Source organism: Telopea speciosissima, chromosome 10 (genome assembly GCF_018873765.1).
Source record: "Telopea speciosissima isolate NSW1024214 ecotype Mountain lineage chromosome 10, Tspe_v1, whole genome shotgun sequence".
Lineage (NCBI taxonomy): Eukaryota > Viridiplantae > Streptophyta > Magnoliopsida > Proteales > Proteaceae > Telopea > Telopea speciosissima.
In genome coordinates, this window is record NC_057925.1 from 51907225 (window position 1) to 51921136 (window position 13912).

Below are 13912 nucleotides of genomic sequence, written 5' to 3' on the forward strand. Positions count from 1 at the left end.
ATATGTCTGTCAAAACTCTACACAAGTTTTATTTTATTTTATTTTTGGCATTGACTTTGTCATTATATTTGATGGATTCCGATCAGTATGAATTTTGTTGCTCTTCATCAATCCACTTTCAAGGAAATCTCTAATCCAATGATACCAGACCTCAATGTGCTTGGTCGTAGAGTGAAATGTAACATTCTTGGACCTTTTTTCTATTGTTCACATAGGAACTGTATTAAATGACTTCCAAGTTTTTGAAGATCTCTTTTTTATCCCTCCATTAAATAACTTTTGGGAATATATTAAAAAAAAAAAGGCAAAAAAATAAAATTACAAAACTATTGACACCTTAGGGGTATCAATAAGAAAATCCCTTAGTTTACACAATCATGTAAAATGGAACTAAAGCACACCTTTGTGTGAAGTGTGAGCTTGAGATCTCCATTGACAAACTCATGTCAATTAGGCATCTCAAGGGACACAAACATGACATGAACGTTGAGTTGATCACCTAACATATGCATCGGCCATCAATTAGAATCTCATGCATAACTGATGTCTGCATGGTGTTTTGCGTCTGCGGTGCACACGAGATTTTCATGTTTAAAAGAATATAACTTCAATAACATTATGGTACAACAAATAACAAAGGGAGTATACACATGTACCACAAAATCAGTAATGACTCCTGGTTAACAGTTAACCTGGCTACTTCCTTGATCAAGCCCAAGAGAGAGAGATGGACTATACTTTGTATTCTGTTATATTGTATCCATGCATGCTCAAGAAAGTTTCATTTGCTGCAAATGAATACAGTAACCACTTAAAACTAAAGAATTTTCAAGAAAGCATCTTAACTGAATTTTGATGGAAGGCAGAATAGAAGCATCTTACAGGGAATCAATGGAATGCCAAGATACTCTGGTTGATCAAAGAAATCCATTGCACTTGGGAAGGCCAATTTCACAGAAAGCTAAAAAATATTCACGTCTCGTGTCATGAACTTGCCTTTCCAACAGTCCCCTCTCGCTGGTTCCTGAAGTGACTAAGAATCTGTTGTGCCTGCATAAATAGAAAGAAACTGTTTATTCTCTGTCCATCTGAATTGCATGGTTCCAGATACCTTGAAAGCAGGGAAACTGAATGACACACAGTTATAGAGTAAACCAAAAAAAACCATTCAGATAGGCTACAAGGATACTGCTTTTAAAGATGCAAAAACTTTGTATTCACATAAAATTGGTACATTCAGATATACACCTTCTCTTTTGCTCTTGGTGTCCCAGATAGAGATAATGCAACAAGAGGTGGCACTGCTCCTTCTTGCAGAATCAGAGCACAGAACTTTTGGCTATCAGTGCAGAGCTGCAACAAGATGGATGCAGCATTTTCTTTTCCTCTCTGTGATCCTGTTTCAGCAACCTCAACTAGTAATGGGATGCCGCCTTCGCGAGTAATAGCAGACCGTCCCTCTGGAATGGTAGAGAGGTTTGCAAGAAGAGCAACAGCTTTGTCAACCATACTTGTGGAAGGATTCATCAACTCAACAAGATACTTAACAGCCCCAGCCTGGACTATGCGTGCCTTGTTCTGATGAAAGATCGATAAATTGAACAAGGCAGTAGCAGCATCTTTCTTCCCCCTCAGTGTCCCAGAGCCTAGCAGATCAACCAATGCCTTCACTGCATTGGAACGACCAATTTTCATCTTGTATTCTTCCAATACAGATAGACTAAATAAAGTTGCAGCAGAGTTTTCTTTGGCCCCTGCATTTCCTGACTCGAGAACATGGATAAGTGGTTCTATAGCTCCTCCATCCGCAATCAAGGCTTTATTATCTTCATTTATTGATAAGTTCAATAGGGCAGTGACAGCATGCTCTTGTGTCAGTTTCACTGCTGAATAGAGCAATGAAATCAAAGGTTCAATAGCTCCACACTGCGCAATAATGATACGGTTCTCAACATTGTGCTTTGTAAGAAGCCGCAGCTCTGCTGCAGCAGCAGTCTGCACTTCATTGGATTGACTCTTTAGATCATCAACCACTTTCTCAACATGGGAAGAAGTGGTTAAATAATCAAATTCAGCATCAGAAAATGGAAGAGAAAGGCTTCTTTGATGATTCCTGTTGCCATCCTCAGCCACTGCCATCGTTGTCTTGGATTTTTGAAATTGTTTCCCAGACAACCATGGAGAAAATCCCGAATCTCTATTTGGAGAATAAGCCAGACCCTCCGATTTGACTTCTGACAAAAAACTAGCATCCACTTGCTTACTCAACACCCTTGGCTCTTCGGTAAGACCAGTCATCATTGCCATAGGCATATACTCAATGCTGGAAATGGCACTTGAGTCTGATTCACTTCGGCTGTGAATATACAACTGTTCTGGCGAAGGTTGGACACATTTAGAAGTTACGTTGCTGCTGCATACATTGCAATTGTTTGCGCTATACCTGGGAGAGACCTCATCAATCCTTTGCTTCTCAGATCCATTTCCGACTCCCAGAGAGGACCTTGAAGTGGAATTGCTGCTATGCAAAGAACCATGGAGGCTATCCTGATGGACAAAATCATGAGAAGATACATTATGAGACAAGGATGGGGTTGACATATAGTTGCAATCAGAAGTACTGAAAATCCTTATTTTATTGTCCTCACACCAATTTGCTATCAGTGCCTTTACAGTGTAATTTGGTATGAGATTTGTATGTGAGAGAGTTTGTCGGGTTTTGGGGCAAATGGAAAGCCCCTGATCGAGCCACTTTTGGATAAAAACCCTCTCATACGTCTGTCCAGAGGCCACAATTACTGGGTCCAACATTAGTTCCAATGACAGTGGGCAACGGAAGTATGAAGGAACAGGTACACCATTTATTTCCCCAAATTGCTCAAATTTACCCATCCAATCACGAATATGGGCAACAAGATTCACCATCTGATCTACATGGTCTATCTCCCAATTGTTTTTCTTGCATCCAGCCTTCACTCTCTCTTTTTCCAGAGCCACACTCTCTGCCAGCAACTCTTGATTTGATGTCAAACTGAGTAAATCAGCAATTTTTAGTAGGATCTCAGCACGAGGGGTGAGATTATCCCTTTGATCATTTATGGCCTCTTCCACAACCTCCGATATGCTCTCCTGCTCATTATTTTGAAGCTCCTGAATGCAATACTGAAGAAAATTTGCATAGAGAATCAGCGTATAATTAACAAAGCCAACCATCAGCAGAGAATACAACTAATTTGTAGCAAGAACATGCCCACTTCTGAAGTACCTGAACACTGGTTAAATGGGAATTAGGTGGAGATGACTGATGAAACCTACACAATATGTGGCAAAATTCCAGTGAAGAACTCTGGATTTTTCTTGCAAATGGCTCACTCTGCACAACCTGGAGGCATCAAAGCTCAAATTAAGAGAGAGAATTAAAAAAACATACACAGAAAATTCCTAAATAACTTTTTATTTTAAGGTTATATCCCATATTTTTGAAATGCTATGAAAAGAAATAGAAACAAGTGGGAAGAATAAAGCATTTTGAAATCCCTTTAATTACATTTTGGGTTTCAGATGTGTTCCAACTAGTTAAAATATCAAATTGGAATCCTCAACTCAATAATTACATGCATTTAAAAAACAGAGAACAGAGCACCTAAAGAGATTCTAAACATTTGGAATCCTGAGGCCTACATCTTTACAGGCTATGATAACCCATTGAAAGGTTTCAATCCCTTTATATAATAGAATAACTTCACAAACACAACCCAAATAGATTGGAATGAAAGCTAGCGAACAAAATTCTTGATTGAAATATGAAATAGACATGACAGATAATTAGCAGGTTTGGTTGCCAATGACCATGTTAGGGTCGAATTTGGCTCCACCATGCATCGCCCATTTAGAAATGAGTTGCATTTTTGATTGAGGGTCTGTAACCCATCCAATCATTTAACTTAGAGATATATATTAAAAATAAAATTAAAGATTATTCATGTTAACAGTGAAACACCATAGGACATGGCCCGTTGATGTTGTTTCCTTGCTTCTCATATCTGAGGCCAAGAGCTAAAGTTATTCGATTTTATAAGAAATTTTAACTCAAAAAAAGGGCGTAACCAGTGCACGAGGCTCCTGCCACTGCAGGGTCTGGGGAGGGTCATAATGTACACAGCCTTACCCCTGCTTTCTCAGAGAGGCTGTTTCCAGACACGAACCCGTGCCCAATTTGGTTACAATGGAGCAACCTTACTGTTGCACCAAGACCCACCCTCTGTGAAAATAAATTTTAGCTCAATCAATCCAAAAAGAGGTTTTATTTATTTCACTGCATCATCATGCCAACCCGTTTATAGTCTCCAAGGGTTGAGAACCAGGTCATGTTTGTGTTCAGGTTTCCTAACCTGTTGATTAAACAGGTCATGCTCAGTTGAGGCAAATTCAACATGACAAAATCTGACACCATGCAAACTGGACATGAATCAACCTGTTGCCACTCCTTAATTACAAACATAATAATTTTTGAAGTAAAGGAAGTTAACATTAACTTCTCACAATAAGTAACGAATATCACTCCCCACCTCCAGGTATGGAATTCATAGTCACCTCACTACTCAGGACTTTGGTGAATCAATCCTCAATGAGAAAAGCTTTTCTTTCTCTTACCTGGGTAAAGAATGAGAAAGAGAGTTCGTACACTCACACTATATATCTTGCTCATCTTTGGATTCCACTTCTCCATGAACTCTCTAGCCTCATTGACAGCCAAATCCAATTCCTCGCATTCTTTAAGTAGAAATTCATTTGAAGGCATTTTGGAATCAACAACTTCATTAAGCACAGGCTTTAAGACGTTCAATATACTGACCATATATTGATAATGCTTCTGCACAGGCACAAATTTCACAGTCTGGAAGGCAACCAGATGAATGAATCGAGAAATGCTATTAACCAGGCATGGTGCAGATCTTGTGTCCATGAGACCTATTTTAAGATAAGCAAAGCACATAAGAGAACATCTTTTTCTGCTTCTTTTTTTTTTTTTTCATAATGAACATCAGCATAAAGTATAACATAAACTACCAAATCTATCTAATAGATTCAAAATAATGCTTTAAATAAAAATAAACATTGATGACTAGCTTATCATAATGCTGGAGAGAACTATATTTTAAATTCTAAAGTACAAATTTTCCCATCAATACCATAATAATCTCCATGTTTTGGAGCAGACTCTTACACGTGTCCCCATTTTCTATTACAGTAGTTTGTCTTCTTCTTCTTTCTATCCATGTTAGAGCATATGGCCTGCTCACATTGTGGTTGCAAAAGGCATTTTGAATGGATCAAAATATAACCTAATAAAAAATTACTTTGATAAAAAAAGAGTAAATAATATCTAATTGAATTTATTTCCACATAGGAAACTGTTTGAGTTGGAACATTTACCAGTATTATTGTTATAAGAAACAATCACCATGCTAGTTCAACCAATGCAGACTTACTTTAAAGGAAGTTCACACACGTAGGATCTATCAATGAAATAAACTACAGAATGGGATTAACATAAAGCTGCGAAACTGGGAGCTGAGCCCCACCAGATAACTTGAATAAAGGAGTAAGCAGATGAAACGGATTCATTCCCTGACTCAAAGGCTACAAGCCATCAGCTTGAAGTGCGCTCCAAAACATAGGCTGAAACAACAAAAATAAAGCATCGGGTCCCAGCCCATCCTTCAAAATCATTAAGAGGAAGAGCAAACGGCAAATAACCCTCCTAGTTGTAGTGGAACACTTCGCCAATTCCACCTCGAATTTGAAAGAATCAAAATGAAAATTGTGGAGGCTTTATAACTCTATTAATGAGACAAACCAAAGCCAGCTGGTCCCAAGCCTTCTCAAGTCTTTGAATCTATTTATTTTAATATTTATAGGCTATCTAACTCGTTTCTTCCTTCTTTCCTTCCTCTATCTTTCTTGTCTTCCTACTTACCTACTTACTGTTCCTTGTTGCTATCATCTAAGAAGAGGTAGAGGTCTTCTCTTAGTCTTAGAATAAGTCAGAAGGAAGACTAAGACTCCTTATGTATGATTCTATATTATGGACTTGTATAAGCATGGCTAACCAAGAAAAAGAAAGAAATACTGAACCCGGTACGAAAGAGAGTTTCTAAGAACCTTAAAGAATCATAGGCATAGAGGGCGCTAGCTAGGAATACAATTGACCCTGTGGAAACTAAGATAGCTGGTTTGATTTAGAAAGAATCAATTGAACATTATTCTAGGCACCAGAAGGATTTTTTTATCCCTCCAACGTCAATGGATACAAACATGTAAGGCTCAAGGTAAGTGCAAACCAGCTAACTACTGCATATACTAATCAAAAGCAGAATATACAAACAAATCCATCCAATTAATCTCCGTTTACACATAATTTTTAACCAGAACTTATTTTGCTACACCAAACAACATTATGATTTTCAAAGACCTAAATAACGATTGGGAAACTTACATATTTCTACCGAAATTGTAAGTTCTACCAAATTTGGCCTTGAGAATATCTAACTTCATATTAGCAACCTAACCAGTTATACTGAATTATTTTGGATCAGGAACGAGTAGATCAAATATTGAATGAAGCAATAGGTGCAATTTAATTTCTCTCAAAATAAATTGAATAGGAAAGAGAGAAAAAATTCATCTGGTTCTCCCTTGCACAAAAGTTACTTAAAAATCCAAGTAAAAGTATGATTGATAAGTAAGAGCCACCATGATTGATAATAAGAGACACCATAAGAATCTTGGTATGTGAGCTCTCTATTTTGTATGTACCCAGAACAACTATTTTAAAGCTTTCCTCATTTTTAAGCCATTCTCATCATAATTTCATTATTTCAGTACAGTCAGAACAAGACATGTAGAGAATTTGATCCCCGACTTCCACTCACTGAAATATTATAGACCATTTTCTATTTACTCCCCTCCCCCTCCCTGTTTTCTTTTAGTTTGATTTTGGATTTGGAGGTAACAAAACCTTGGAAAGAGAAGCAATAGCAACAAACTAGGAAAAGGTACATGACAGATTCAACATATTTAAGTGATGATGAATATGGAACACCTCAAGTTATATTGGGTCCGCCAACATCCATCCTAGAAGATTTCTGTCCAGGCTTCCTCAAGAAATCAATCTATACATCCTCCAACATTATATGGCCACTTGGGGTGGGGGGGGGGGGGGGGGAGGGGAGGAGAAGGGAGCTCATAACATAGTGACCGTTACAATATTATCTAAAACCACAATTTGCTAGGCATTGGACGACCAAGCACAACATCTTAATCTAACCTATCACTCATCACTCATTTTCCACCAGTATTGATGAGGTATCTAGAGTACTAACTGTTATATCAAATCATGACAACGATCACGAATTATGCTGCAAAATAATAAGACACTGATCAAAGCTCAAGACGAATGATCCAAATGCAAAGGTATTTAGGCGTAATTCGAAGCTTTCTACATGGTTTTTTTGCTGTAGCAATAGAACACGGTTGGGGGACCCAATTATTCAGAAACCACTCATCCAGAATCCAGAAATACCTTGTTCAGAGAACAGCTCAAGATACCAATGCACAGGCTTTCCAATAACAGAAGTGAATTAATGTTAAATGCATTTCTACACTAACTCATACAAAGTAAGAAAATCTCATGAAATAGTAAAAATTTCATTGCACACACAATCATTTCGAAAAATCATATGAACACCCATGTTCTAGATACTGAGTTCCCTTTTTACCAAACTAAAACAGTGAGGCCCCAAATTCACACAAAAACAAAGAAACCCAGATGAAGTTTCCAGTTTGAATTCACGCAGACTAAGGAAGCCCAACTAACTACATCCTCTACTCATCCAAAAACACTCAAAAATCACAAATTCAGACAGAAGAACACTTTGTTTCAACAAACAAAGAGAAAGAACAACAAAACAAAGCAAACCTCTGTTTCCCGTTTGAATTCACGCAGACTAAGGAAACCCAACTGACTACATCCTCTACGCATCCAAAGACACTCATAAATCACAAATTCAGACAGAAAGAACACTTTGTTTCAGCAAACAAAGAGAAAGAATAACAAAACAAAAACAAACCTTTATTTCAGCTTGTGAATAAAAACAAAACGTGTGATGATAAAACGCAAAACCAGCAGCTTTTAAGTGGAAAACAGGGAGTGATTACACTGCGTATGCCTGACTCTCCTTGAAGGTTTGAACCCTTACAGTAAACTGTAAACCTCTCACTCATGCTTTGAGTGCTTCTCTTACAGCGATCCATGATGACATGGAGAGGGTGAGAGCTGCAGGAAAAAGGGCAAAAAGACACGTTTGTGGGCCCTTCTCTTAATTGGAGAATTGTTGGCTGTACTGGTGAAATTGATTAAGAATATAATGATGGGAGATAGGAGATTACTAACGTCATTAAATCAAAATTACGTTATATGGTAAGTGTTCAAACCGATTAAGAGAGTGGGGGCTGCTTTAAACAGTGATGAAATTTTGACCAAGAAGATTACAAGATACGTAATATGGTTGCCACTTCTTGCAAAAATTTCCAATAGTTTTCAAAAGGGTTCATAGTTCTTACATGAATTGAACTATGAATATAACCATTTGGGAGAAACAACGCCACCTGGTTGCACCAGACATAGGAGCGGATGAAATGACCATCGCACCCTTGATTATTTTTAGGGATTCCAGAAATATGGTGGTCATTTTGCACGCCCCTATGGTCAGGGTGTAGAGCAGTGTGTTCTGCATTCTCTTTCCCTAAGCATTTTATGTTTGCTTTTAAACAAAAACCTAAAGAAGAAAAGTTCTCAATGTTATTGGTTGGAGGGGAATGACTACCCCATCCCCACGAAAGGCAAAAATACCGTCCCCATGATGTCAATGTGTGTGCAACCTCTACGTACACGCATGGACCATGCTCCCTATAGAGAACACCAACCCAAACCTATATATATGACTTTTCATATTTGGAAGTTTTTTCCAACCATATTAGAAAAAAATTATTCTCTTTGATCGTTTAATTTTTAATTTCTTTTTTTAAATAAAAACATCAGAATCATATAACTTTAGGAGGATACAAAGTGAATCACATTCAAGGGGCTTTTACAAAAATATATTTTTTTGGCGCTAATATGCAAAGACCTCTATGATGCACAAAGGAGACCGATTTCTCTCTTGATCAAGTGGCGTTCGAATGATCTTCAGAGGATATCAGGGAACAATATAGGTATATTATCAATCTTGTACAATAGTTGGGGAAGACATTTATAAAACCAAATGGGTGTATTTTTTTGTACTAACGATGTAAGAAAGCTTTCTTCATATACCAAAGTGTTCTTTTTTTTTTTTTGGAAGAGTCTGTTGTTCGATAGCATAGCTCTTGCACCAAAACGGGGCCAATGAGGGGCCACACGACGGTCATTATGCCCCTTGTGTGTGAGCACAAGGAAATGCAATCAGATCTATGGAGTGTTTGGTTGCAAGGGAAATTAAATAAAAAAAAAGGGAAAATTTTCAAATTTGAAAATGAAACTTTAGGAGTGAATGAGCCAACATATTTGCTCTTCTCCAGCAAAACTACGTCCAAACCATCGAGTGAGATCCCATCTAATACTTTCATCATGAGACAAATGGGTCCCTCTATTCACATTTCTCAAGATATTCGCTGACCATTGTGTTCCATTTGCTATTATTCAAAAGACTCACTAATAATCCTCAAGTTTTATTTTGGCTCTTCATTTGTCCTTTTTTAAATCTTCAACTTTCATTATAATCTATGAGTCTTGTTGGGAGTGGTTGGACAAATAATGTTTATGATGAATTAATAAGGGGTGGGGGTGGGGGTTAAGTGGGTAGGTTAACAATGAGTACATTTGTGGTTGAATGAATTAATATAATCAACTCAAATCATCCAAACAGATTTATCAACTTTTCTTTTTTAGGTTATTTCAAGTGTTATAGCCCCCTCTTCTTGTTTGTGGTAAGGTTATCCTTTCCCTAATTTCTATTATAATAGTAATAAAAGGTTGGGAGGGAAATCACTCTCAGGCTGCATGGCCCTTGGATCAGCACAGGGGCTAATGAGAGCATACAGGTCACGAGGTATCTAATTAAGGGTGTCAAAATCAAATTGAAACCGAACTGAAACGTTTAAATCAAAACAGTGAAACCGTTTAATAAATGATTCGGTTATATTTCCAAAATTGAGATTGTTTAATTAAACAGTTTAAATCGAACCAGACCGTTTAAATGAAAGAGCCCGTTTAACACTCTTAGATATACATACATGTGCCAAAATCAAACATAAACCGTTTACTGAAATCAATCCGAACCGTTTAAATCGAAACTGTGAAACCATTTAAAAATGGTTCAGTTATGGTTTAAAAAGTGAGATCATTTAATTAAACAATTTAATCGAAACTAGACCGTTTAACACCCTTATATCCAATATGGGTGGGATTTTTTATTTCATGGGAGATAGTCAGATAGGGTAGTCATTTCGTCCTTCCAGTATCTGGACACAAGCACCACGGAACCTCACGGCCTCCTTTTTTTCTTAAATTTTTTATATCTATTAGCTTTCTAGAAAAATTTAAAGGTCAAAGATTGACCATTAAATATTTTTTTTACTATCCTTCAAAATCTATGTTTAGATGTCAAGGGTAGTTTAGGGATTTAAATTTATTTAACTAGCTGACATCATCACTTAACAGCATAAAACGAACGGTAAGGACTTGTCATATTGGGGTCTAATACATGGGGTGATTTGAGTTTCGTTTGAAAACCAGGGGGTGACGTGTATTTTGTCCTTGTTAAAAATTTGAGGCAAAAGGTCTTCTAGATGGTCCACAAAGGAACACTTCACTCGATGACCCATATAATTTATGCCATGTGGACTTTGCAATCTTACCATTGAATAACTAGGGTTAGGATACTAAGTAATTTTTATGATAACATGGGGTATGATTACAAAAATTTCTTCTTTAGGTTTGAAAATTTTCACTACGCTTCGTTTTAATTTTTCTTGCAACCAAACATAGTTTGTGTAAAATTTCATAATTTTTGTGAATTTGATTATGGGTAAGAGAAAAACTAATCGGTCTCGTGCCTAGCGTGGTTCCCACACCTAGACACAGAAACTGTCCTATCGTTTGGAAATGACTGCCTTGCTCCCATGAAAAGGCAAAATTTTCATGGGGCAAGGAGGTCATTTCCAGGCGACAGGGTGGTTTCTGTGTCTAGGCATGGGAGCCATGGTAGGCACATGACCGGTTAACATTCTTTCTCCCTTTGATTATGTACCTTAGTAACTCTCTCCCTCCATTCCCACTATGTATTTCATTACTTAACATTTAAGAAAAGGTTCTCTAAGCCAATCGTGGAGGGTACACTAGCACTTTCTCTATATCTCTCCTCCTCACATGGATGATCTCTCCTCCTCCATGTGTAATGTTGGTGAAGTGGTCACTTAGTCTCAACCACTTTATTTGGAATTAAGGAGTAAAAGGGCATCCAACTCCTCTCTGATGAGCATGCCCAGCCCAATGAGGCATCCGATGGTTGGGCTGGCTGGCACATATTCCTAAGTGTGCCTCAAGATGTGTGCTAGGCAGCCCAGCCATCAGATGCCTCATTGGGCGGATACTTCAGTGAAGAGGAGCCTGATCCAGTAAAATGAGGGGGGGAGGGGAGGTGATTTATAGTTGTGGAATGTAGCCACGAGGTAATAAAGATGCTCATTTTTTTTTTTTTGTGAGAATTTAATAAAGATACTCCAACGACTATATAATGTTTATATATGCAACAACTATATGAAGACTATATACATGAGTCTATAAGTAGAAGACTTTGAGATTTAATCAAGGTGTTACCAAAAAATAATAAAAAGAATCAATCAAGGTAATTAATGAGGAACCCTCTATCTGGGTATAAACACTACAATCTACAAACTACAAAACCATTTAGTTGCTTCTCATTGCTGCGATCCCCAATGCGACAATGCCATTTGTTCAGAGAACCCTCTTCCACTTAGTTTTCTATATTCTTGGTAATTTTTTTATTATCTTTTTTTATATGTATTCCACAAAATAATAGAGCAACCCCCAAACCCCTCCCCCCCCCCCCAAAAAAAAGAAAGAAAGAAAGACGATTTGTAGGCATTGAAATAGAAAGTACGACTCAATTTCTTACAAGTTTCATGTACTAAACCACGTTCTTCATGACCGTCTATCCTGGAAAATCATCTCCTCCAGTTCTCTATCTGACCCAGTTCCCCATTCCTTTCATCACCTAGGTAGAGTGTTTGGGCAGGTATAGGGTCGTCATTCCAGCTCCCATGTTATAGGAATTGAGAACTGGGCGGACAAGAAACTGGAGAAGATAAAAGATCCGTCTATCCCTCGTCTTTTATATCCCTTAATCACATACTTGGTGTTATTTTCAGACACAGGCCCATATCTTCTTTTGTCATTATTTTCAACGACAAATTTAATACTTTATTCCAAAAAACAAACAGAACCCTATCCAGTATCCACTCTCAATAACAGTACCAACTCATGAAGGTTTCAAAAAAGAGTAGTACTAGTGTACAACCAATCTCCCTAACCAATTTTAGTTAGGGTTGGCGAACCAAATCCAATATTAGTTGGGGCAGGAGAAAATTTTTAGAGTGTACCACACTACCTATGCCCAGATATAGAGGGGGCAAAATGATGACCACCCCCAATGTAAGGCGGAAATCCCACCCTCATACCCTCTTGATACTAATATGGATGTTTTCATTGACCCATGCACACACAGGGCACGCTCTCTCACAGAAAATGCCGGACCTTTATTTTAACATGGCAGTTTTTCTTTGACTCGTTTACCAAGAAAGACTAAAACTATTTTGAGAGAGAGAGAAAGGTGTAGCCTCTTTTATGTCATGAGGTGGACAGAAGGGTTTTTTTTGATAAAGTGAGGTGGAGAGAAGGTGGGTGACTAAGTTAAGGTAAGGTTGGTGGCTCATCCATAGCTTTGACTTGGATTGAAAATTTGAATCGTTGGGCCCCATTATGCATGTCGGTGAAGGGTCCACACACCTAACAACCCAAAGTGTCCAGTTTCATGGAAAATTATCACCTCCAGTTTGCTGACTGGCCCAATTCCCCAGTTCCTCTAATAGGGGGATGGTGGACCCCACTCGGGCAGGGTGTTTGGGCATGGGTAGAGAGGTCATTTCAGCCCCCCTTTGTTAGAGGAACTGGGGAACTGGGCCGGTCAGCAAACTGGAGGTGATAAAGATCCCCAGTTTCATGGCTTCCCTCTGGCAAAGAATTTTTTCTAAAACAACTCCTATACACAGAAAAGGCAACAACCTGAAATAAAATTATTGGATCCTTTATAAGATTAGTTAAAAATTTTAAAACTAGGACTATGTTTGGTTGCAAGGAAAATTAAAGGGAAGAGAAGTGAAAATTTTCAAACCAAAAACAGAATAATTTGGATTCTCTACGATCGTTATGTGGCCTCACACAGGCAAACGTGGACCCCATCCTGGTAGGGTGCTAGAGCAATGGGTGGGGCGGTCATTTCGCCCCTGCCTGTGAGGCCACACAACGGCTGCTCAACTACCCAACCGTAGAGGATCAGGATCCAAAACAGAAACTTTTGTAATCATTATCCCATGTGATTTTCATGTGACAGTATATACAATTTAAATATCTTACCATATTTAGTAATGATATATTTTACATGTAATTTACCCCATGTAGCGAAGAGAAGAGAAGAGAATGTGAAAGGGAAATACAGTTCCTTTTCCCTTTATATTGTTAGAATGACCTATTGAATTCAATTAGAGAGTTGCATGCAGAAGACGAAGTTTG

General features: G+C 38.0%; 1 protein-coding gene across 2 annotated transcripts; it reads right to left on the reverse strand.

Moving 5' to 3' along the window:
* Positions 1 to 569: 569 nt before the first annotated feature.
* LOC122644005 (U-box domain-containing protein 3-like) lies at positions 570 to 8353 on the reverse strand. Of its 2 annotated transcripts, none has more exons than XM_043837594.1 (6): positions 8221 to 8353; positions 4691 to 4971; positions 3266 to 3382; positions 1249 to 3162; positions 883 to 1050; positions 570 to 788 (listed from the first exon to the last, which is right to left on the reverse strand). In XM_043837594.1, the coding sequence occupies exons 2-5, from the start codon at positions 4964 to 4966 to the stop codon at positions 985 to 987; spliced, it is 2373 nt and encodes a 790-aa protein (XP_043693529.1). In that variant the 5' UTR covers positions 4967 to 4971; positions 8221 to 8353; the 3' UTR covers positions 570 to 788; positions 883 to 984. The 2 variants fall into 2 exon arrangements, with proteins under 2 accessions (XP_043693529.1, XP_043693527.1); XM_043837592.1 differs by having other exon boundaries at positions 8133 to 8329.
* Between the last annotated feature and the right edge of the window lie 5559 nt (positions 8354 to 13912).

Excerpts from the sequence above, each read along its gene's own strand:
- LOC122644005 (XM_043837594.1), bottom strand. The coding sequence starts at position 4,966 with ATGGACACAAGATCTGCACCATGCCTGGTTAATAGCATTTCTCGATTC. Across the intron at positions 3,163-3,265 it reads CCCATTTAACCAGTGTTCAG|TATTGCATTCAGGAGCTTCA; the intron begins GTACTTCAGAAG and ends AATTTTCTTCAG. Across the intron at positions 1,051-1,248 it reads CACCAAGAGCAAAAGAGAAG|GCACAACAGATTCTTAGTCA; the intron begins GTGTATATCTGA and ends CTATTTATGCAG.